The 25,942-nt window shown below is 40.5% G+C and overlaps 1 protein-coding gene across 1 annotated transcript; it reads left to right on the top strand.

The window, feature by feature from the left end:
* The first annotated feature begins 701 nt into the window (after nt 1–701).
* LOC103705207 lies at nt 702–21,934 on the top strand. Its single transcript, XM_039120818.1, has 5 exons — nt 702–1,080; nt 15,816–15,893; nt 15,973–16,057; nt 20,049–20,137; nt 21,361–21,934. The coding sequence occupies exons 1-5, from the start codon at nt 778–780 to the stop codon at nt 21,499–21,501; spliced, it is 696 nt and encodes a 231-aa protein (XP_038976746.1). The 5' UTR covers nt 702–777; the 3' UTR covers nt 21,502–21,934.
* Nucleotides 21,935–25,942: the final 4,008 nt, after the last annotated feature.

Below are 25,942 nucleotides of genomic sequence, written 5' to 3'. Positions count from 1 at the left end.
AAGGGACGAAGATAGAAGATAAAGAAAACAAAGAAACGAAGGAAAAAATCAAAAAAATTGGAAAAATAAAAAGAAAGATAAATAAGGAGAAAAGAAGGAAAGGAATGAATGGAAGCAAAAAAAAAAAAAAAAAAAAAAAAAAAAAAAAAAAAAAAAAAAAAAAAGGGAGAGAGATAAAAGGTATCTACCACCATACTCGACCAAGTGGCACTACGACTGGATGGGACATCTAAGCATTCCGTTTCATAGAATTTAAAATTTTAGAATAATCAAAACTTTCTAGGTAAACGCTGTTGTATACTTGTATTGCAAGCAAGATTTTGACAATAATAATATTTTTTTTTACTTACAAACCCATTGCAGAACCAAATGTGCCGTTATAATGCATGTAACGGCGGTCATGTGTCTTGTCATCCCTTTGACTTGATAATGATTTGTGAATACAATAATAAATTGTATAGCGATTATTCTGTTATTTCTTTCCCTGAGGTGGTGCCTTTGGCTTTAACAAATATTGCTTTTGAGAAGGATTATCCAACTATTGTTTGTATTTAGAAAATAATATATTAGCTTTGAGGTCCGCACATTTACTTTGATGGCCATTTACCAGCACAATGGTCAGATTACAGCCTTGATCCCAATAACGGTCGTTTCTTAGAAAGCCATAAACATAACGGCCCTCTCAAAACCATCGAAGTGACATAACTCTTTAATTAATACTGAGGTTTGGGGTGAGACCACAGAGAGGGGGCGACGAAAAAGATCAAAGCCACCGTCATGGATTCGCTGGGGGAGCTGGAGGCGGCGCAGAGCCGCATCCTCCAACGCATAACAGAACTGGAGATCTCCCTCCAGACCGAGCGAGTGTCCTCTCTCTCCATCTCTCCCCATTCCGATGCCGCTGCTGGCAGCGGCGGCGAGACCACGGAGGCGCGCCTCGCGGCCATGTTGCGGGCCCGCGGCGTCCAGGACTTCCAGTTCAAGCGAGTGCCTCTCGATTACTACGAGAGGAGCTTGGAGGCCAGGAGAGAGATCCTCGACGCCCCTTCTATCCACCATCTCTGCAAGAGCATCGTCATGGTACTCACTTTTCTCACCATCATTAAATTCTCTTCATTGGCATTTCATCAAACAGCTCTCGTTCAATATGTGATTGGTCGAAACGAATATTTTTTACGGATCAGTAAGAAGGAAAACGGAGTAAATTTATGAAAGCAAAAGATTTACGTTACCAGAAACTGAACGACATTTGTTCTTCGCGTCTACCTAGGGTAGCAACGGTTAGAGATAAGGTGACAATAGCCCATACGGTCCTCAAACACGCCCTCTGGCGTTCTCGACATCCACCCCCTTTTCCACTCCTCCAGATTTGACCCAAGGTGCAATGGAGAGAGGGAGGGGTGGCTGATGAGTGGCTTAGACATTAAGTTAAATGAGTCAGGTACTGTCGTAGTGGTTAGCTTACTTTTGTGAATCCAGTCTACCTGGTTAGCCTGAAAATAGGTCATCCCACGCTGTAGTCATCTTCTTGGCTTTGGCAATTGCCCATTTGCTTGCTGAAGGCTGAGCCACCTATATAAGTCAGCCAGCCCAAAATGTAGTGTTCAAGGGCCCTCCTCACCTAAGGCAGCCACCTAGGTTGGCGCCTCAACCATTTTTCAGAACAGCTCTTCATTGGAATTAATGAATCTGCAGATCTATAAAAGGTTGCAACATAAGTATTTACAAGATTTGGTAACTTGATATTAATCACTAATAGGTGTAGTTTTTTAACATAAAAATGGACTTTTTTTATATAATGCACAACATAATGGATACAAAAATGATGGTAACGCTGTTATGCCCCTTTAAAGAATCCAAGTAATAGGATAACATGAAGTTACAAACTCTAATACTATTGTTATGTCATGACTGTAATTATGAAGCAGCCTTAGAATCGTCTGACTTCTGTATATGATGTGGTCGTGTTATCTAACTTTTTGAGAATGAAGAATATGCGCATACACACTTGTTCATCAAATAAAATGAATATTGTAATTGTTATATAAGAACCCAACAGGCATGATGCAAAGATAGATGTTCTTTATGCATGTCAATGGGCAATCTGTGGGCTCCTCCGCCGTTGATTTATAAAATATTTGGCTAGGTCTCTTCATAAACTTGGATATGCTAGTTATGAGCTTGGTACTTTGACAACCGTACCCCGAAAGAACCAAACCAACTAGAGGAAGTGTATGAGGAGCTCTGCGAACCCTCTATCTTTTTTATACTTCTTGCTCCTCCTCCTCCTCCTCGCCATCTCTCTCTATCTATATATCTACATATATGTGTGTATGTATGCGTGTGTGTTTTTGTGTGTATGTATGTATGGATGTGTATGTGTGTATATATATGTGCATGCCTGCCTGCCTGCATGCCCATGTGTGTGTCTATGTCTGTAATCTCGTAAGGCTAATATATTTTCTCAAAAGTCAAAATTCCTTTTTCTTCATCTCTACCTTCTTGCTTCGCATCTATTATTTCCATACAGGAAAATATATTTGAACAAAGTAGATTGTATTAGAAAATTATCTCTTTTCTCTAATCATCTCGAAGCATTGATGTATGGGTTGTTGTTTTGTGTGTGCGTGTAACTGGTGCAGTCAATCTGTTAGATAAAAGTTCCAGAATGCGTTAAAATTTCAAATGTGCCAACAAGCTTCCATGTGGTCCATCTTCACATGGTAGTATCAGATTTTTTAATAATAAGTGCTATTACTATATCTAGACCAAACTCCATGCACTTGATATTAACCTTGAACCTAATTTGATCATAACCATCTCTACTATTACAATAGAAGGTGCTGTGACTGAACTCTCCCTCCGTAACTGGATTGTTTTCTTTTTAGCCAGACTTTTTTTTTCCCTTTCGGAATGGCGCGTTAGAGTCCTAATGTAACTAGAGTAAATTATAAAAGGGCTGCCTATCTCTACCTAATCAAATAGAAAGACCATTACCGAGTTATGGTCTTGACAATTCGGGTTCCTAGGAGGGGCAAAATAGGGATAGACCTAACGTTTGGCCTTTTTTTTATACATAAAGTGGCTGTCCCATGATTCGAATCCGTGACATTGTGCTTGTAGCACATGCCTTTCATAATTTCACTAAGAAATGGCTCCTTCTCTACCTTATCAAAAAAGAGATAAAAAGAAAATTCTAAGAAAGGAAGTTGAATATATTAAGGGACAACAAAGGAGAGAGAAACGAATCATAGTTTCATGCTAACTCTATTTTTCATGTAATATTTTTTTTTCTTTGTAGATCACACACATTGCACATGCTAGATACTAGTAGTTATTGTGAGGGCCCATGCAACTGTGTTTGGTCCCATACTGTTTATGCATTGGGGAGGTCTGGGTATGTAAGCAGGGCCATGAACCTTAATTAGTAACTGTAATAACCCCAAAATATTTTTTTTATATAAAAAGGGATAGAATAGTCCTTTAAAATTGATATAAGGGGTAAAATTGGAAGGAATCAAAAGTTAATGGCATAACCGTAGATATGTTGAAGTGTTAGGGGCAAAATGGAAATTTAATAATATTAAAAAAAGGGTGAATAGTGTTTTGATGTGATTTAATTAGGGGGTTTGTGTGGCTTTTGGATGGAAACCGAGAGAGAGTCACAGGGGAGTCTCAGACGGACAGAGAGGAAGAAAAAGAAGGAGAGGAAAGGAAAGGAAGAAAGGAAGAGGAAAGGAAAGGAAGAAAGGAAGAGGAAGGAGATTCCGGTTGCACTTCTAGCTGAAGGAAAAAACGTAGATCTCCTTTCCCTCTACGCAAGGACCTCGATTTCCAAAAAGAAAAAGGTAAATATCCATCCCTATCTAGTCTTTTGATGACATTAGGTTATACAAAAGGTGGATATAGTCTAGAGGGGTCGGATAAGGGTTGTAGAGGCGGTTAAAAGAGGAAGAATCGGATTTTGACAAATTTTTCCGGCACTACGGAAAAACTGTGTCGAAGTTCCAACTTCGGCAAATTATTTAGGGGGTCAAACGACCTCCGATAGCAATGCATGTTACCTCTTTGGAATCCCCTATGAGTGTAGAATGTTAGGTAAAAATTTCATCAAATTTGGAGTTTGGAAAGTGGATCAAACCCAGGATAAAGTAACCGGCTGTCGGTCCGGGTTACTGTTCATCCGAGTGGGAAAATAGGGGATTTCATGCTATAATAGGGTATTAAGCCTAGATCAAGCTAAAAGGGACCTTGTACTCATGCAAGGGAATCCCTAGTATACATAAATGATGAGTTAATTAATAGAAAAAGAAAAAGAGAAAGAAAAGAAAAGATTTAGGGAATGGGGGAGTTGAATCAATTAAAGTTTCCTATATTATAATTGGCACGTAGATTATGGTCCTTGATACAAGACTAAATGTATTGTAAATGCATGTCACAGTTGGGCAAGAAGTTAGGGAACAAGAAAAAGAAGCCCCCTACTGCCTACCATAAAGTTTTGGAGGCGTATCGAGGCCGTGCCGGATCGGCAGGTGAGTGGGAGTCATGTACTTTGCACTATGAGCATCCTTAATTCATTTTCATGAATGTCGCCAAGTGTGAATTGATTCCACTTGAGCATATTGATTGATATTGTAGTAGATTCCTCTATAATCTTGATTCTCCATGCTTGATTATTCTGTACATGCATTTGAGGGAACATTGAGAGGAATTACGAGGGGTTGATGAGTAATCAAATTGATTTCGAATTGTGAAATGATTTCTTTTGTAAATTGATTTCATTTCCTCCATTACAAAGATTTGTAGAGCCTTTTTAGTGGTATATTGAGTTGTATTGCACTTCCTTGACCCTCACTCCTAACCCTGATGTTAGTTTATGATTGGGTCATGATCGAGTGAGTGGTAATCTTGATTATACTCCTTTTTAGTAGAGTATTGGGAGGGTGCATTATGGCATTTATGCATGGCTTGGCAGTATCTGCAGGACACCTATAGTCGATGGGGTTGAACATCGGCCTTTGTGCACATAGTAGCCTTCTGGGTGGGCGGAGCCCAGTCCCTTCCTAGGGGGGGACACGGCCCTAGGCGTAGGATCGGCCGGTCCTACGACTTATATTCTGCTTGCCGCCGGGCATAGTAAGACCCCGCGAGGTGCAGTATGGCTTTCTGCGGATGTAGAATTCCCGCGAGGTGCCGTTTAGTATGTAGATGTGAGATGGATTTCTGTTCTGGATACTGGCCAGCATTTACATGATTAGTGTGGTGTCTTATCCTGCATATGCATGTGACAGTAGGGAGTTGTTGCTGATTCGCCTGGGGCGTAAAACCCACCTTCCGATAGCTGTCTAGCATTTCCATTATCGATATAGTGTATTATCCTGCATATGCATGTGACAGTAAGGAGTGGTTGCTGGTTCGCCTGGGGCGTAAAACCCACCTCCCGACAGCTGTCTAGTGATGATTTCAGCATATTGACACCTGATTTGTATGTTCCAGCATTATGATCTGTTGAGCATATTCATGAGTAGCATATATGTTTACTTGATTATTCCATATATGCTTCAGATGAGTTGATATTGATTGTGGTGATATTGATGATTTACTCTATATTCTCTATGTTGAGTTCATGTTCATGTTGTTATTGATCTTGAGATTTCATCTCGAGCCATGATTATATTCTGTCTCATGTGCATAGTACTCTCTACTCCACTCACTGAGTATTTATATACTCAGTCCCCAATTTGGTGTTTTTGATTGCAGGGCAGGTATTGTATAGAGAAGAGCAGGGTTAGAGATTGCCTGCTAGCTGTGCCGCTCCATAGTATAGTATAGTATAATGTAGATAGAGGTTTATACCCTTTTGGTGTATTATAAACCTTCTGTTGTATATAGTATATAGTTACAGTCATAGATCCTGTTGTGGATATGGGTTTGACCATGGATGGAATGGAAACCAGATTTTTATACATATGAGTTATATGCCTGAGATAATGTATTGATATATATTATCCAGGTTCATTATGTGACGGATTATGTGATTGCTGCTCTGACAGGTAGTGTGTTGTATGTATTGAGATAATCCTGACAGGTCACTATAGGAAAAGTGATCATTTTGTGCATACATCATGCCAAATTTTTTCAGAATTTAATAATGATTGATAGGTAATAGGGTTCTACGTGGTGGCTGGTGGCCTTATGCCTACCCGCACCCTAGGACCGTCGCGACGGCCCACCGGGAACGGGGCGAGGGTCGTGACAAAGCTTGGTATCAGAGCAAAGGTTAAGAAGAGTCCTGTCAGAGCAATAGGATGAGTCAGGATTAAGTATAGGATTATACTATGGAGCATAGGGTTTTTCTGTATGTTATTTTATGAGTTATTTACAACTCAGTAAAATATATCATGACTCAGTGTGTAACGACTGTCCTCTCTTTTTGACTCTTTTAGAAACATATAAAGAATACTTTCAAGGAAAATGGAGCCAGATATAGCATTGGATGCAGGTTCTGCACATGTCGAGCCCCAAAGAGAAAAACCTCCTCCTGCTGATAGATGGAGGGTCGATGATAAAGGAGAGGTAGGAAGTAGAGATGCATTGATGGAACAGTTACTGGCGGAGAATCAGGCTCTGAGGGAGCAGATTGCTCGGGGGAAATCTCCTGCCCCGTCAGTAGTATCCATCCCACCTCCTGTACCTGTGCCAAGAAGTTTGGCCAGGCGAGCTCTAGATGATGAGGGGATTACTGTACAGGAATTTCTGAGGCTCAGAACCCCAGAGTTTAAGGGGGAAGAAGGTGAAGATCCTCAGAGATTCCTGGAGGAGACTGAAAAGATGATACGGAGACTGCCCTGTTCTGATGCAAGGGCAATAGAACTTGTAGGGCTCACAATGAAAGAAGATGCCTGGGACTGGTACCAGAGGCATATGGAGGACAGATTGTACAGTAGGAATCCTCCAACCTGGGAAGAGTTCAGGCAAGCAGTGATGGATGAGTTTTTGTCTCCGGCTGAGAGGCAGAATCGGGCTCTTCAGTTTGAGAGGCTGAAGCAGATGCCCGGAATGAGCGTATCTGAGTACGCTCGTGAGTTCACTAGATTGGGGAAGTATGCTCCTTACATCATCCCCACTGAAGCTGCCAGGATAGAAAGATTCAGGCGGGGTCTGATTTTTCCGCTTTATAATGCAGTACTGGCAGTAGAGGTCCCCACCTTGTCTAGGCTAATTGATAAAGCAAAACAGTGGGAGACCAGAAACAAAGAGGAAAGAGCTGAAAGAGAACAGAGGAAAATGAGTGTGGGGAAGGAGCAAAGCAGTAAAGATAGATCTGAGGGAGTAGATCTCTCGGAGGGCCCGACGGAGCAGTCTGTACGCTCAGCTCCACCTGCCCCACGTAAGAGGAAGTGGAGGAGAAGAGGTCAGTCACAGGATGCTTCTCTACCATTAGCACCTCGTCCTCCGGTCACTATGGCCAGAACGGAATCTAAGTTCCAATCATGGCCAGTATGTGGCATATGTGGGAAGTAGCACCCTGGCAGATGCAGAATGGGTCAGAGAGTGTGCTACAGATGTGGACAGCCGGGTCATTTTGCCAGAGAATGCCCGCAGGGTGCCACCCAGCAATTTGTGCCCTTGGCATCCTACCCTTCTGTACAGATGGACAGGCCTAGTAGTAGGAGGCCTGTAGGCAGAGGCAGAGGTCAAGCACAAACATCACAGCAGAGTGCTGGACCATCTCAACTGTCAGCTCCAGTAGGCAGAGGGCAAGGAAGGGTGTTCACGGTAAATCCACAGGAGGCATAGGCATCGAATGCAACTATGACAGGTAATTTACTCTTTTAAATTCGAGGACGAATTTTATATAAGGGGGGGAGGATGTAATAACCCCAAAATATTTTTTTTTATATAAAAAGGGATAGAATAGTCCTTTAAAATTGATATAAGGGGTAAAATTGGAAGGAATCAAAAGTTAATGGCATAACCGTAGATATGTTGAAGTGTTAGGGGCAAAATGGAAATTTAATAATATTAAAAAAGGGTGAATAGTGTTTTGATGTGATTTAATTAGGGGGTTTGTGTGGCTTTTGGATGGAAACCGAGAGAGAGTCACAGGGGAGTCTCAGACGGACAGAGAGGAAGAAAAAGAAGGAGAGGAAAGGAAAGGAAGAAAGGAAGAGGAAAGGAAAGGAAGAAAGGAAGAGGAAGGAGATCCCGGTTGCACTTCTAGCTGAAGGAAAAAACGTAGATCTCCTTCCCCTCTACGCAAGGACCTCGATTTCCAAAAAGAAAAAGGTAAATATCCATCCCTATCTAGTCTTTTGATGACATTAGGCTATACAAAAGGTGGATATAGTCTAGAGGGGTCGGATAAGGGTTGTAGAGGCGGTTAAAAGAGGAAGAATCGGATTTTGACAAATTTTTCCGGCACTACGGAAAAACTGTGTCGAAGTTCCAACTTCGGCAAATTATTTAGGGGGTCAAACGACCTCCGATAGCAATGCATGTTACCTCTTTGGAATCCCCTATGAGTGTAGAATGTTAGGTAAAAATTTCATCAAATTTGGAGTTTGGAAAGTGGATCAAACCCAGGATAAAGTAACCGGCTGTCGGTCCGGGTTACTGTTCATCCGAGTGGGAAAATAGGGGATTTCATGCTATAATAGGGTATTAAGCCTAGATCAAGCTAAAAGGGACCTTGTACTCATGCAAGGGAATCCCTAGTATACATAAATGATGAGTTAATTAATAGAAAAAGAAAAAGAGAAAGAAAAGAAAAGATTTAGGGAATGGGGGAGTTGAATCAATTAAAGTTTCCTATATTATAATTGGCACGTAGATTATGGTCCTTGATACAAGACTAAATGTATTGTAAATGCATGTCACAGTTGGGCAAGAAGTTAGGGAACAAGAAAAAGAAGCCCCCTACTGCCTACCATAAAGTTTTGGAGGCGTATCGAGGCCGTGCCGGATCGGCAGGTGAGTGGGAGTCATGTACTTTGCACTATGAGCATCCTTAATTCATTTTCATGAATGTCGCCAAGTGTGAATTGATTCCACTTGAGCATATTGATTGATATTGTAGTAGATTCCTCTATAATCTTGATTCTCCATGCTTGATTATTTTGTACATGCATTTGAGGGAACATTGAGAGGAATTACGAGGGGTTGATGAGTAATCAAATTGATTTCGAATTGTGAAATGATTTCTTTTGTAAATTGATTTCATTTCCTCCATTACAAAGATTTGTAGAGCCTTTTTAGTGGTATATTGAGTTGTATTGCACTTCCTTGACCCTCACTCCTAACCCTGATGTTAGTTTATGATTGGGTCATGATCGAGTGAGTGGTAATCTTGATTATACTCCTTTTTAGTAGAGTATTGGGAGGGTGCATTATGGCATTTATGCATGGCTTGGCAGTATCTGCAGGACACCTATAGTCGATGGGGTTGAACATCGGCCTTTGTGCACATAGTAGCCTTCTGGGTGGGCGGAGCCCAGTCCCTTCCTAGGGGGGGACACGGCCCTAGGCGTAGGATCGGCCGGTCCTACGACTTATATTCTGCTTGCCGCCGGGCATAGTAAGACCCCGCGAGGTGCAGTATGGCTTTCTGCGGATGTAGAATTCCCGCGAGGTGCCGTTTAGTATGTAGATGTGAGATGGATTTCTGTTCTGGATACTGGCCAGCATTTACATGATTAGTGTGGTGTCTTATCCTGCATATGCATGTGACAGTAGGGAGTTGTTGCTGATTCGCCTGGGGCGTAAAACCCACCTTCCGATAGCTGTCTAGCATTTCCATTATCGATATGGTGTATTATCCTGCATATGCATGTGACAGTAAGGAGTGGTTGCTGGTTCGCCTGGGGCGTAAAACCCACCTCCCGACAGCTGTCTAGTGATGATTTCAGCATATTGACACCTGATTTGTATGTTCCAGCATTATGATCTGTTGAGCATATTCATGAGTAGCATATATGTTTACTTGATTATTCCATATATGCTTCAGATGAGTTGATATTGATTGTGGTGATATTGATGATTTACTCTATATTCTCTATGTTGAGTTCATGTTCATGTTGTTATTGATCTTGAGATTTCATCTCGAGCCATGATTATATTCTGTCTCATGTGCATAGTACTCTCTACTCCACTCACTGAGTATTTATATACTCAGTCCCCAATTTGGTGTTTTTGATTGCAGGGCAGGTATTGTATAGAGAAGAGCAGGGTTAGAGATTGCCTGCTAGCTGTGTCGCTCCATAGTATAGTATAGTATAATGTAGATAGAGGTTTATACCCTTTTGGTGTATTATAAACCTTCTGTTGTATATAGTATATAGTTACAGTCATAGATCCTGTTGTGGATATGGGTTTGACCATGGATGGAATGGAAACCAGATTTTTATACATATGAGTTATATGCCTGAGATAATGTATTGATATATATTATCCAGGTTCATTATGTGACGGATTATGTGATTGCTGCTCTGACAGGTAGTGTGTTGTATGTATTGAGATAATCCTGACAGGTCACTATAGGAAAAGTGATCATTTTGTGCATGCATCATGCCAAATTTTTTCAGAATTTAATAATGATTGATAGGTAATAGGGTTCTACGTGGTGGCTGGTGGCCTTATGCCTACCCGCACCCTAGGACCGTCGCGACGGCCCACCGGGAACGGGGCGAGGGTCGTGACAAAGCTTGGTATCAGAGCAAAGGTTAAGAAGAGTCCTGTCAGAGCAATAGGATGAGTCAGGATTAAGTATAGGATTATACTATGGAGCATAGGGTTTTTCTGTATGTTATTTTATGAGTTATTTACAACTCAGTAAAATATATCATGACTCAGTGTGTAACGACTGTCCTCTCTTTTTGACTCTTTTAGAAACATATAAAGAATACTTTCAAGGAAAATGGAGCCAGATATAGCATTGGATGCAGGTTCTGCACATGTCGAGCCCCAAAGAGAAAAACCTCCTCCTGCTGATAGATGGAGGGTCGATGATAAAGGAGAGGTAGGAAGTAGAGATGCATTGATGGAACAGTTACTGGCGGAGAATCAGGCTCTGAGGGAGCAGATTGCTCGGGGGAAATCTCCTGCCCCGTCAGTAGTATCCATCCCACCTCCTGTACCTGTGCCAAGAAGTTTGGCCAGGCGAGCTCTAGATGATGAGGGGATTACTGTACAGGAATTTCTGAGGCTCAGAACCCCAGAGTTTAAGGAGGAAGAAGGTGAAGATCCTCAGAGATTCCTGGAGGAGACTGAAAAGATGATACGGAGACTGCCCTGTTCTGATGCAAGGGCAATAGAACTTGTCGGGCTCACAATGAAAGAAGATGCCTGGGACTGGTACCAGAGGCATATGGAGGACAGATTGTACAGTAGGAATCCTCCAACCTGGGAAGAGTTCAGGCAAGCAGTGATGGATGAGTTTTTGTCTCCGGCTGAGAGGCAGAATCGGGCTCTTCAGTTTGAGAGGCTGAAGCAGATGCCCGGAATGAGCGTATCTGAGTACGCTCGTGAGTTCACTAGATTGGGGAAGTATGCTCCTTACATCATCCCCACTGAAGCTGCCAGGATAGAAAGATTCAGGCGGGGTCTGATTTTTCCGCTTTATAATGCAGTACTGGCAGTAGAGGTCCCCACCTTGTCTAGGCTAATTGATAAAGCAAAACAGTGGGAGACCAGAAACAAAGAGGAAAGAGCTGAAAGAGAACAGAGGAAAATGAGTGTGGGGAAGGAGCAAAGCAGTAAAGATAGATCTGAGGGAGTAGATCTCTCGGAGGGCCCGACGGAGCAGTCTGTACGCTCAGCTCCACCTGCCCCACGTAAGAGGAAGTGGAGGAGAAGAGGTCAGTCACAGGATGCTTCTCTACCATTAGCACCTCGTCCTCCGGTCACTATGGCCAGAACGGAATCTAAGTTCCAATCATGGCCAGTATGTGGCATATGTGGGAAGTAGCACCCTGGCAGATGCAGAATGGGTCAGAGAGTGTGCTACAGATGTGGACAGCCGGGTCATTTTGCCAGAGAATGCCCGCAGGGTGCCACCCAGCAATTTGTGCCCTTGGCATCCTACCCTTCTGTACAGATGGACAGGCCTAGTAGTAGGAGGCCTGTAGGCAGAGGCAGAGGTCAAGCACAAACATCACAGCAGAGTGCTGGACCATCTCAACTGTCAGCTCCAGTAGGCAGAGGGCAAGGAAGGGTGTTCACGGTAAATCCACAGGAGGCATAGGCATCGAATGCAACTATGACAGGTAATTTACTCTTTTAAATTCGAGGACGAATTTTATATAAGGGGGGGAGGATGTAATAACCCCAAAATATTTTTTTTTATATAAAAAGGGATAGAATAGTCCTTTAAAATTGATATAAGGGGTAAAATTGGAAGGAATCAAAAGTTAATGGCATAACCGTAGATATGTTGAAGTGTTAGGGGCAAAATGGAAATTTAATAATATTAAAAAAGGGTGAATAGTGTTTTGATGTGATTTAATTAGGGGGTTTGTGTGGCTTTTGGATGGAAACCGAGAGAGAGTCACAGGGGAGTCTCAGACGGACAGAGAGGAAGAAAAAGAAGGAGAGGAAAGGAAAGGAAGAAAGGAAGAGGAAAGGAAAGGAAGAAAGGAAGAGGAAGGAGATCCCGGTTGCACTTCTAGCTGAAGGAAAAAACGTAGATCTCCTTCCCCTCTACGCAAGGACCTCGATTTCCAAAAAGAAAAAGGTAAATATCCATCCCTATCTAGTCTTTTGATGACATTAGGCTATACAAAAGGTGGATATAGTCTAGAGGGGTCGGATAAGGGTTGTAGAGGCGGTTAAAAGAGGAAGAATCGGATTTTGACAAATTTTTCCGGCACTACGGAAAAACTGTGTCGAAGTTCCAACTTCGGCAAATTATTTAGGGGGTCAAACGACCTCCGATAGCAATGCATGTTACCTCTTTGGAATCCCCTATGAGTGTAGAATGTTAGGTAAAAATTTCATCAAATTTGGAGTTTGGAAAGTGGATCAAACCCAGGATAAAGTAACCGGCTGTCGGTCCGGGTTACTGTTCATCCGAGTGGGAAAATAGGGGATTTCATGCTATAATAGGGTATTAAGCCTAGATCAAGCTAAAAGGGACCTTGTACTCATGCAAGGGAATCCCTAGTATACATAAATGATGAGTTAATTAATAGAAAAAGAAAAAGAGAAAGAAAAGAAAAGATTTAGGGAATGGGGGAGTTGAATCAATTAAAGTTTCCTATATTATAATTGGCACGTAGATTATGGTCCTTGATACAAGACTAAATGTATTGTAAATGCATGTCACAGTTGGGCAAGAAGTTAGGGAACAAGAAAAAGAAGCCCCCTACTGCCTACCATAAAGTTTTGGAGGCGTATCGAGGCCGTGCCGGATCGGCAGGTGAGTGGGAGTCATGTACTTTGCACTATGAGCATCCTTAATTCATTTTCATGAATGTCGCCAAGTGTGAATTGATTCCACTTGAGCATATTGATTGATATTGTAGTAGATTCCTCTATAATCTTGATTCTCCATGCTTGATTATTCTGTACATGCATTTGAGGGAACATTGAGAGGAATTACGAGGGGTTGATGAGTAATCAAATTGATTTCGAATTGTGAAATGATTTCTTTTGTAAATTGATTTCATTTCCTCCATTACAAAGATTTGTAGAGCCTTTTTAGTGGTATATTGAGTTGTATTGCACTTCCTTGACCCTCACTCCTAACCCTGATGTTAGTTTATGATTGGGTCATGATCGAGTGAGTGGTAATCTTGATTATACTCCTTTTTAGTAGAGTATTGGGAGGGTGCATTATGGCATTTATGCATGGCTTGGCAGTATCTGCAGGACACCTATAGTCGATGGGGTTGAACATCGGCCTTTGTGCACATAGTAGCCTTCTGGGTGGGCGGAGCCCAGTCCCTTCCTAGGGGGGGACACGGCCCTAGGCGTAGGATCGGCCGGTCCTACGACTTATATTCTGCTTGCCGCCGGGCATAGTAAGACCCCGCGAGGTGCAGTATGGCTTTCTGCGGATGTAGAATTCCCGCGAGGTGCCGTTTAGTATGTAGATGTGAGATGGATTTCTGTTCTGGATACTGGCCAGCATTTACATGATTAGTGTGGTGTCTTATCCTGCATATGCATGTGACAGTAGGGAGTTGTTGCTGATTCGCCTGGGGCGTAAAACCCACCTTCCGATAGCTGTCTAGCATTTCCATTATCGATATGGTGTATTATCCTGCATATGCATGTGACAGTAAGGAGTGGTTGCTGGTTCGCCTGGGGCGTAAAACCCACCTCCCGACAGCTGTCTAGTGATGATTTCAGCATATTGACACCTGATTTGTATGTTCCAGCATTATGATCTGTTGAGCATATTCATGAGTAGCATATATGTTTACTTGATTATTCCATATATGCTTCAGATGAGTTGATATTGATTGTGGTGATATTGATGATTTACTCTATATTCTCTATGTTGAGTTCATGTTCATGTTGTTATTGATCTTGAGATTTCATCTCGAGCCATGATTATATTCTGTCTCATGTGCATAGTACTCTCTACTCCACTCACTGAGTATTTATATACTCACTCCCCAGTTTGGTGTTTTTGATTGCAGGGCAGGTATTGTATAGAGAAGAGCAGGGTTAGAGATTGCCTGCTAGCTGTGCCGCTCTATAGTATAGTATAGTATAATGTAGATAGAGGTTTATACCCTTTTGGTGTATTATAAACCTTCTGTTGTATATAGTATATAGTTACAGTCATAGATCCTGTTGTGGATATAGGTTTGACCATGGATGGAATGGGAACCAGATTTTTATACATATGAGTTATATGCCTGAGATAATGTATTGATATATATTATCCAGGTTCATTATGTGACGGATTATGTGATTGCTGCTCTGACAGGTAGTGTGTTGTATGTATTGAGATAATCCTGACAGGTCACTATAGGAAAAGTGATCATTTTGTTCATGCATCATGCCAAATTTTTTCAGAATTTAATAATGATTGATAGGTAATAGGGTTCTACGTGGTGGCTGGTGGCCTTATGCCTACCCGCACCCTAGGACCGTCGCGACGGCCCACCGGGAACGGGGCGAGGGTCGTGACAGTAACCTTCTAGTTATCCCCTTTTAGGTGAGGTCCTAGGTCATTACAAATGGTATAAGAGCTAACCTGGCTCAAGCCCATGTGAACTAGAGGACATTGCAGCATGGGCCTTGTTGGGATTGACCATGAGTTGGTCATGGCAATTTTGTTTTTGATTGGACTCGTCCATGGTAAGGATGATAGGGCTTAAAGGAATTAATGTGTAAGGACCCATGTAGGCATGTGTCAGTCTCATATTGGTTGTGCCTTGGAGAGGTTTTGGGTACTTAAGCAGGGACAGGGACCCTAATTAGTAACTTTTTGGCTGACTTTTTTTGGTGAGGTCCTGGGCAGTTACAATTTCATTAAAAAAGAGAAAATGAATGATATGCAAACTTTTTCCTTAACAAAACAAGAATGAGATGCAAACTTGCTTACTGCCTCAATCATCTAATTACCCTATTTGTTACTATATCCTATTTGATAAATGCAGATTAATTTCTTAAAATTATTTTGTTAAATAATATAATGAGAATCTTCACCCAAATATATATATATAATGAGAACAATAACACAGTAGTAGATGTATTGGAGAAGTATTCTAATACAGATCCTTTTAGTTCTTTATAATGTATTTTTGTCACATGGGGCGGTCCTTGATTCAATTTATGTGACAAACTTCTATTTTTCTTCTCAGGTCAATACCCAAGCTCCTGCTAGTGTTACTGATTGCAGCGATCATAACAATTCAAAGTACTACATTGTTGTTATTCAGGTACATGTTTCTCTATTGTACTAATCAGTGCCCTTTCTGTTAAGTCATTTTTAGTTAGTTAATATTTATTTTATTTCAGTATATAGCTCGGCTTAATGCTGAAAATATCAAGCACTTTCTTTATGCACTCAACGACAAGAAGATACCGAAGAAGAGATTCAACAGTGAGTTTGTCTTTACATGTTTTTTATTGGATACAAGTTAATTTGTTAAGTCATTTGGAGATGCTAATTCATTTATCTAATGATTATTTAGCATGTCTACCATTTTATATTCTTATTTTCTTTCTCAACATTGTTTTATGGGTAAGCTGAGACTTTTTAAGCTTGAATGATTCATCCATGTCATACTCTTAGCAGAAAACTATGAATGTGTTAAAATATGTATTCTCATATAATCTGTGAAGCTTCGCTAAGAAAGCATTCAGGAAACAATTTGTACTGCTTAACATTCTGTGGTCATAGTTCTCTCCCCCTCCCTCCACTCTCTCTAGGAGAGCATTATGTAATCTTAGTTAAAAAAGAAACTGAGAAAAGCAAGCGTTCTGATAACAAGTCTAAATAATCTGAACATCGAATAACTACCCTAGAAAATGAAGAGGAACACGAAGCTGTGGTGTTACCTTGTGCGTACACATAAAAAGCAAAGAAAGGGAAAAAAATGCTCTCTGCTCCCAGCATTAAATCATATGAGATGATTAACTGGTAGTTCAAATTTCCACACAATCGCGCCTTTTGGCCCCATTAATGTCCTTGCGATGTCCAACTTATATGTGCTATGCCATTTAATTTTCAATAAGTTCTAATAATTATCTGGATCTTATTTGTAGGATGATTCTTTTTTTTTCCCACATTAAAAGTTCCACTAAACTAATGAAAGACCTTTCTGTATGTCATGTTTTGATCCCTTAGTGGATGATTAGGATGAAAATTAAGATTGTGGTCGTAAATTTAATCTTTATTTAGCTGAAGCTGTATCAGAAATTCTACTTTGTCATAAAAATCCTAGCCACCATTTCACATCTTATCATTCCCTTCCTATGTTTCAAGTTCTCCAAATGATCCATGAATGAAGTATTTGACTTGCTTTTCACCACAGAACTTGTAAAGATATCTTAGTACTGATATTTCATTTTAGACTTTAGAAATGAGGTCTATAACAATCTACAGAGGTCAACAGAGATATAGATAAAAGTGGCCAATATAGTTAGTGATCCAGTGCTTTGACAGAACCACACTAGTGAAGTTGGAGTAATCACCTGCACAAACAAGTTTAACTAAACTTCTAGCCATTCTTGGCTTTGACCTTTTATAGGAATCAGTGCCGAGCCTATTCTAAAACCGTGTTACTGCTCACTTTTCCATGTTAGATCAGAGTCAGTAAGGAACACAATTTTTTTGTTGTTGCCATTGCCTCTTATACATAGTAGTTTCAAGACACATGCATAGGACCAATTGCTGCACAACAATACTGGAAGGGAAAACAAAATCTACAAAAGAGGAAAAAGAGGGAGAAAATACTATAAGTGGTGATTTATCCTCCAATGCTTGGTCACCTTTAGTTTGCCTACTTTTTATTTGTTCTTTGTGAGGCAAATGTATTAACCTATATTAGTCCTTGCCCTTCCCTCCTCTTTTGCACCTTACAAGCTGGAAATATCCTAACTAGGGTGCCATACTTGCTTCAAATCTCCAAGGAATCTCAGCACTGACTTATCACACTCAAGTCGACTCTTGCATAAGTCAACCTTGGAGTTGCTAACATGTTGCATAAACTTAGGTTTTGCAGCCAATGAAATAGGTTTTTGACCTATCAATTGGCTTTTACCTTTCATGCCAACCCATTCTTTTGCCTACTTTTGTCTTGATTAGGTAGCCTTACTGATTCAAACTGTGAGAAGATTATAAACGGATCATATTCTGGTCAACAGCACAAACTGTATTATATGGGATAAAGCTTGTTGCTGAAAGTTTAACTGTTTAGGCCCTCTTTTCCTTCTTGCATTTGGTGGGATTAGCTGCAATTTTCTTCAGGATATTCATCCACAGATTATTGTAAACTGCCCAAAGTGAGAAGCAAAAATGTTCTGATAAAAACTGTACTTCAGTAGTATTGTTAGGACTCAAGTCATGTAGTCGCGCTACCAAACTAAATATAACAAGTGGGGTCTTGGGCTAAGCAAAGGATAAACATCATAAATCTTAATGTATGGGATTGTAACTCAGCATCTTTCAAGATTTTGAAAAGAGTTTTTGCTAACAAGATTTTGAAAGGACTTGCCCTTTTAAGAACATTGTATGATGAAAGTTGTAACCTTTGCTCACTGGAAGTAATTGTCTATCATTGACCTTGATGGTAGAATCAGTGGGCAGAGCCTGAGAGGCAGTGATTTACCCTGTGGCAGATGTCTGCAATTTGAATAAAAACCTGTAGTTGGTCATCAGCTTGGAACTTGTCTTCTTCCATCTGATCAAGGCACAATGAGGTCATTTATACAACAACATTTCCCCTGCATGATTTAAGCCAATGACAGAGAGCATTTGCTATTTTCTATCATTTTGTGCATGTAAATTGATAATTTTCTAGTTTTGTTTGTTTTCAATTACCTTGAAGTAGTTTTATTATTATCTCAGATCTTCAATACAAGTTGATTTATTAGGTTTTTGGTTAAGTCTCCCTCTTGCTATGGTCTGGTTATCCTAAGTGTCCCTTATTTCTCTTTCATTGGATGGGGAACCCATTCAACCTTCAACTTGGTATTCTTATATCATCCATTTAGGTGGTGATCACATCATATGCTTGGTGTTAAGCAAGTTTTTAACTATAGAATAAACGGCAATTTGTATCCCATATATAGTGAAGTATTGTGGATCGAACTTCCCTAGTGATTTGATCCAATGGTAAGCCAATGTAAAATGGATCGTCTTAAATATCTTCCCATTACTTCCATCAATGTACTTTATTGGTTTCTCTTTTCTAATCCTTCAACCAGAATCAAACACCCCCTTCTTCAGAGCTGCAACCAGCAGGTTACACGTGCTCAAAGGCCCCAAAGAATCACAAATTATTTTGACCTTATTTTATCCTTTGTTGATGCTACTTTAAGCTTTTGTACAAACTTCAGTCTTCTGGTTTTCCGCATTGACGCCACCAACTTTGCTCTGCTCATCTTTTATGTATATTCTCATCTCAAATGCATTGAAATATGTCCTCTAGTCTCTTTGAAGTTCAGGAATCTTGAAAGACTCCACCGGAGCGTATCTGCTTTACCTGTTGTAGTTTGAACTTTGTTTGACATTCCCATGTGTCTCTCAGGATGAGGTAAAAGTTCAGTTAGAGAAACTCCTGGACATAATGACAACCCATTTCTTGTACTCTTTTTTGCTCCGGGTCATCCTGAACCTTTACTTCTATAAACATCCATGCTTCTAATGCAATTATCATCCAGGCCATAGGCTTTCTGTTCAACATTATACTTTCTGCAGGTAACAAGCACTGGGACAACTGGTTGTCTCACATCCAATAGAATTTGACATCTCATTTAGCAAGATCTTTTAATGATTTTTTGCTGTTATTTCCAAACTTTTAAATAGAATAAAACAATCATGAGTGTTCTGAGTTGTATCACGAAGTGTACTCTCCAGTAGCTAAAGAATATAATTTTTTGATTTTCTTACTAATATAACTTTTTTAAGGTATCATATGCAAGAAAGAGGACATCAATCAGTCACCCAATATCTCATGCCTATCTGAGTAATTCACTGATTCAAAATCAAAAGTCAATTATATGAAATTCTACATTTAGCTTTTTTTTTTTTGCCGGCAATATGTGTAAGTCATGGATGAACATGCATATATTTATTGAAGAAAGTAAAATTTCTCACTGTTAACAGATCTTAACGATATATATGTGAGCTACATTTTGTAAATGTTTGGTAAGCCAATTTGGCTGGGTCACTCTAATCTGCTGACGACTTGATTAAAACTTTGATGCCCATGATGGTCTTTATTACTAGTATTATTATGACTGCTAAATTTTCTATCTACAACTTATCTAGAGGTGTATTTTCTTTTTATGAAGACGCTTAGCTTTAGTCATATATTAGAATGTTGGGAAAACATGTCCCTAATTTCAGACTATTTTTCTTGATACAGTGAGGCTGGCACCAGAAGAGGAGTCACTTGAACTCACTGGATACGTGCATAATGCAGTGACATGCATTGGCATGGAAACAGACATTCCGGTAATCAAAGCTTTGTCCTCTTGTTCATAGAGTTCGCTAAATCTTATAGTTTACTGTCTGTTTGGCACACTGCTATGATGTTAAGAATCCAGAAACTCCAAATGATATTGAATGCAAGTTAAATAAAAAGTGAAGTGGAAATTTTGCATGAACTCAGATCAAGTTTATCACTGTTGTGGATATAACATGACCAGAAGAGGTGTTTAGATGCACATCATGTTATCTGTGGGCAACTGCATATATAGACATAAGTTGTTCTTGGAATAATATGTTGGAGCAGGTGTCTGTATGGTTATTTAAATTGGAGTCTGAGTCATTGCAATAATCCTAGAATTGCACAATAATAAGGTCTCTTAAGCTTTTTGTCTGGTCCTCCCTTCCCCTATTCAATTTTAGCTAATTAGTCTCCTTTTCCACCCACTTATGGAATATCACTTACAAAGGAAGGAATGGAATCCGGGATCTAAGGAGATTAGGTTATGTCAAGCAGGGTTGAAGAGCTAGCTGAATGGAAAGGCTAAGTCATGGTCTCGGCATAGAAAACCGCTACGCTAATGATGTGGGGCTTAGCCCTAGCGAGAGAATATCATCAAAGGAGATCATATGAATAGAGCAGCTAAGAACCCAGACCCCCCTTTGTATGTAGGCTTCATGGTTATTTTTCTCGATGACAATGATAACAACCATGCTTACCTGTATGTCCTAACTATTTGATGAATCCATTTTGTCGTCAGCTACGGGGATTTATTAGGCACATGAGATCTTGAGAAGCCAGATAGCAATGCTTTGGAGGGAGGGGAAGTAATGTTGCCTGAATTTTTCGTAACTGCAGAAAATGCATTTATATGTTATCTGAAAACAACAATTTTGCTTATAATGCCTCTGGGAGGCTCAGATTTACTGTGACTGATCAGTTCACTATTCCCTCCCCACTTTTAATATTTTCTTTATGATAAGTCTCATATTTATTCACTTGAGTTTGCATGTGTAGTGAGAGGAAGCAGGGAAGTAGAGATGTTAAGATTTGGGCGATTTGGCATCGTTTGAACAATTGCATACTTTAAAATCAATATTACTCAATATCCTCATGGCATGCTTTGTAGAAATGCGTAGACTTTATTATACTTGTCCGAAAACAGTCTCATGGATTAGTCTTTAAATATCTTTTCAGCTTTATAACCTTTTTCTTTAAATGATTAATATATGGGGTGGTGGTATTTCAGGTAATATTGGACGAAGCAATTGCAAAGTTGGACCCAGATTTCTTCTGGTTGGGAGGCGGGGAAGTTGATCTCAAGCTTGGGATCAGGACCTCCCAATTTATAACTGCTATCAATCCCTTTGTGGTGAGCTGTAGTTCATGATGCCCTCCAACATGGAAAGTCGACAAACCGACATCCACCCCATGTGCCGGTGGGTGATCACGACCGTCTGATTCCACCGGAAACACCCCCATCGGTTTTGCTGCTCGATTCGGGCCAGGATGTTTGTCTTTAATAAAACAGGCATTTCTTTTATCCCATTCATCTACTCTTATTGCATTGTTTTATGGCGGGGATTCCAATTTGAGGAGTCGAGTGTTAGTTTAATGTGACCTTGAGGGAGCAGTCTTGGAAGTCATGAAATTATATATTGCCCCCAAACGGACTTGGAATATGGAGTTTAAGTGGACCATCTCTTTGTAATTTGGACCCTAATTGCACATGGGTCCCTTCTTGGGTTTGAAAGAATGGCACACAGTAATGTATATTGTGTTACAAGGTCGAATAGTGCAGTACGTAATTAATTTTCACTGCATCAGTCAACTCCCCACGCAAGGGCATGGTGCTCGATAGTTGCTATCTTTTCATCAATTCTTTCTACCATATATTTGCTATCTATATCTTTGGGCATCAAGTGGTGCCAAATTATGTGGTCTAAAATCGATCTACCTATCATGGGTCGATACGTAGCAAGCAGGAAGACTAATTTCAAATTTCCCTACTGAAAAATCTTCGATTCCTCTATCACTCGATGAAAAAGGTGAGGTACTCAAAGACATGGCTTTCCAAGCAAGATGAGTGATGATCCGAGTCGTCGTTGAATTTGATTTTTGGGTGAATTAGGAGGAGCGGTTATAGCTCCATAATGAAAGGGGTTCAGATAAAGAAGGATGCTTATGACTTATCCCTTGATTTTTATCTCTAATTATAATAAAACGATGCCTCCTCCTCTATCTAGCTTATTTATCGGCTCATACTGTTATTCTACTCTTTTTTTCCAAGTAGGTTGGTTCGATCTATGGTAGATCGATGAGCTGACTTTCTATAGGTCGATGAGTTATCTTTTTGCAAGTAGAAAAGGAATATATAGTAGGCCTATCTATAGCAGGTTAACCCATGGTGGATCGATGAGCTAACCTCTTGTAGGTGGAAGAGTGGATGTCTAGCAAGCTGACTTATAGTAGGTTGATAAGCTGATCTTCCATAGGTCCATGAGATAACCTCTTGCAAGTGGAAGAGCAAATCTCTAGCAGGTCGACTTATAGTGGATCGAGGAGTTGATCAAGTTGATGAGCTAACCTCTTGTAGGCAGAAGAGTAGATCTCTAGCAGGCCGATTTATAGTAGGCTAACCTATAACGAACGAGTTGATGAGCTGACCTCCCATAGGTCGATGAGCCAATCTTTTACAGGTGGAAGAGTAGATCTTCAGCAGGCCGACCTATAGAAGGTCGACGAGCTGACCTCTCATAGGTCGATGAACTAAACTCTTGTAGGTGGAAAAAGCAGACTACAGCAGGACGACCTCTCGTAGGTCAATAAGCCGATCTCTCGCAGGTCAATGAGTTAACCTTTTGCAGGTAGCATAGTAGATCTCCAACAAGCCAGCTAATAGCAAGTCAATGAGTTAACCAATGACCCGATCTCTTGCAGGTCAATGAGTTAACCTTTTGCAGGTAGAATAGTAGACCTCGAACAGGCCAACCAATAGCAGACTGATGAGCTGACTTCCAACAGGAGGACAAGTTGACCGATGAATTGACCTCTTACAAGCCAAAGAGATAATCTTCTACTAAGACTCATACTTGGAAGAGTCCCACCTTCATAGGACAACAACTCCTACTCTATAAAAAAGAGTCTAGGACATCAAGTATGCAAATTACATTATTTTACACTACTTTTATCTTTTCTTTTTCCGCTGTTATTCCAAAACTTTTCATTGACTTAAACATTGGATGGTCCGCCCCGAGCCAATTCGGTAGGCTTTCTGATTCGTTGCTATTTTGCAAACCCACGGAGACGAGCGAACCCCGTTGATCTTTTTCTTCGTATACGCCAGTTCATGCTTTTTAGGCCTCCACCATTGCCGGATAAAATTTTGGCAGCAACACCGGATAAGGATACCTCTGCATGGAATTTGTATATTTGATCGTATGTGGTTGCGTGGATGGAAGAAATGGAGTAACATGTTTTATTATGAGTTAGGTATCTCGATACGTTGTTAAGGTTTCAGAATTCCATTTTCGGTGGAATGAACTGATATAATAATTAGCTCCAGCATAATTCGACATCGAATGCGATTCATGCTGGAGGGTGATTTGACAGTTCCAAATCACAGGTAGACATGTCTCTTTTGAGACGTCAAAAAAACATTTAATTGCCTCCTGGTCTTTATGGCACATTCGTCCCAACAAATCCCTGATAAAGAAGAAAGAAAAATAATCCCGTTAGTCTTTCAGATTTCAACATCAGAATTCTAGCTTATTAGTGTCACATACGATGGGGTCTAAGTCGCACTTAATAGGTCCTACAACAAGACTTCGGACGGAAGTCTCCTCATTAGTTTCTCACATTTTAATTATAACATGACAGGATATCCGGGCATCTTCTAAACAAAGGGGAATATCTCTCCGATTGGCACCCCTACTTGGCACTCCTATGAAGCTCCGAAGTTGAGCCAGACTCACCTTATCAGCACCATATTTTGTAGCCTTTTCTGGGGTCCCCAATCTACACTCAAGTAGCAGACAAACCATGGAGTATCTAAAATAGCTCCTAGCTAGGTGGAGCCAGCAACCGGGTCATGTGGTCGCACCGTAGTTTATTGGGGTCATGCGGGACTCCAAAATGAAAACCCAACTGCACAGCCTCCATTCATTGCGAAATGGAGGTGAAACGATGCCATAAAGATGTTTTTTTTTTTTTTTTTTTTTTTGGTAAAACGGCAATCCATTTCTACTAAATCAAAAGGAAGTACATCCTGCTAAATCAGAGGATGGATAAAGATGGTTTTTGGAGACCAGAAGTTTTCCATTGGACCAGAGAGTTTCAAGTCGACTAGATATATATCTGGCATCTATGCCGAGGAAGCGAAACGCTTTGCATATGTTAATTTCTTCTGTTTAGACCCACTGATATTTCACAATGACCTTGGTTGCAGAAGAAGCTACAGGATCGGGACAACAACGTTGATGCACACATGCATTTATCGCCATCTGATTTCCTTGTAGCTTCGCATGTGCTTTGTGGTCCATGCTAGAGATAAGATAAAAAATTAGTATTTTTAGAGGAGTGATCACTAAATAGATACAAATAGATGAAAATTTCGATATTACAGAAGCTTGGCCCTCATCGAAATTGAACTAATGCCGTCCAAGTTGGTTTTTATCAAGAGATCTGGATGCAAGCTCTGGCCTTGTTGTTAATAGCTCGCTTGAGAGACCCGTGGAGGCCTCCCCAATTGAGCTAGATTGCTTGATCATTGTAATATTTCACAAGCTTGGAAAGATAACGAAAGACCACAAATAGTGATGTTTTGTGGAACTTATATCAAAGATTAATTTAGAGGACTCAAAAGAATCGACACAATACGTCCAGTCGATTAGAATTGAGAAAATTTTGTCGGTCCAAGAAGCGCATGATAAATACCGCCAAAGCCTAAGACTGCAGAGGAAATTAAGGAATCATTACTGCAAGGCATACAGGGGGAGGTCATAAGCGCCTATACCGTAAAATCGAATTTCCTTTCCTTATAGATCCGAGATCTAAATTATTAGACAAAAATAGGAAAAGTTCCTAGATTCATGGAGATATAGAACAGCATATAAGTTATCATGCCAAATTTCACCTTTATCAGCGTTTGGAAGAGTTTATAGGGGAGTTCTACTCTATTGTGTAGCTTCTATATGCCTTTGAAAGAGAGTTCTAATATTCAATTTATAAAAATAGTATGTCCTTTTATACAGCCGCCGGGAGTACAAAGAAGCAGGTGAAGTCCACCTGCAAGTCTCGGCGGCCGACTTTATTTGTGGCATTCAATTTGTCCATGGCTCGCACGTCCGAATTCGCGACACGGTGACGACACTTCTGAAAGAGAGAGAAAATGAAGTCAAGAAATGGAACATTCCTGCTACCAAAAATCCTGTAGTCCCATGCGGAGAAAACGGTGGAATAAGAACGGGTATAGTGCCTATAGCTAACAGATAACTGCATGCTTGCTTCATTTAGACCATATCTATAGGCCCCACTTCTTCTGTACTTCCTTTGGTACTTAATTGATACTGATTACAATCATCGAATAATTGAAGAAATATATTATACCACTGTCATCAAATCTTATTAATTGACTTTCTCCTGCAACCTCGTTTTCTTAGTGATGCAAGTGGCCGCCTAGGTTTCTATTTTGTTGTGAATTGATGGTCCTCGTCTGGGCTCTGGGTAGTCCACGGCTACTAGGTCGGCGACTGCTCTAGTCTCGCTGGACCCTGTGGTTACTTCATTAGAATCGTGTTCTAGCAATGACCGCACTCGCCTCCCCGATCTCA

Source organism: Phoenix dactylifera, chromosome 2 (genome assembly GCF_009389715.1).
Source record: "Phoenix dactylifera cultivar Barhee BC4 chromosome 2, palm_55x_up_171113_PBpolish2nd_filt_p, whole genome shotgun sequence".
Classification (NCBI taxonomy): Eukaryota; Viridiplantae; Streptophyta; class Magnoliopsida; order Arecales; family Arecaceae; genus Phoenix; species Phoenix dactylifera.
This window is presented reverse-complemented; position numbering and strand designations above follow the sequence as displayed.

Coding starts and splice junctions, on each gene's coding strand:
- LOC103705207 (XM_039120818.1), top strand. CDS start 778: ATGGATTCGCTGGGGGAGCTGGAGGCGGCGCAGAGCCGCATCCTCCAA. Junction 1,081..15,815: donor TCTGCAAGAGCATCGTCATG/GTACTCACTTTT, acceptor TTTTCTTCTCAG/GTCAATACCCAAGCTCCTGC. Junction 16,058..20,048: donor ACCGAAGAAGAGATTCAACA/GTGAGTTTGTCT, acceptor TTCTTGATACAG/TGAGGCTGGCACCAGAAGAG.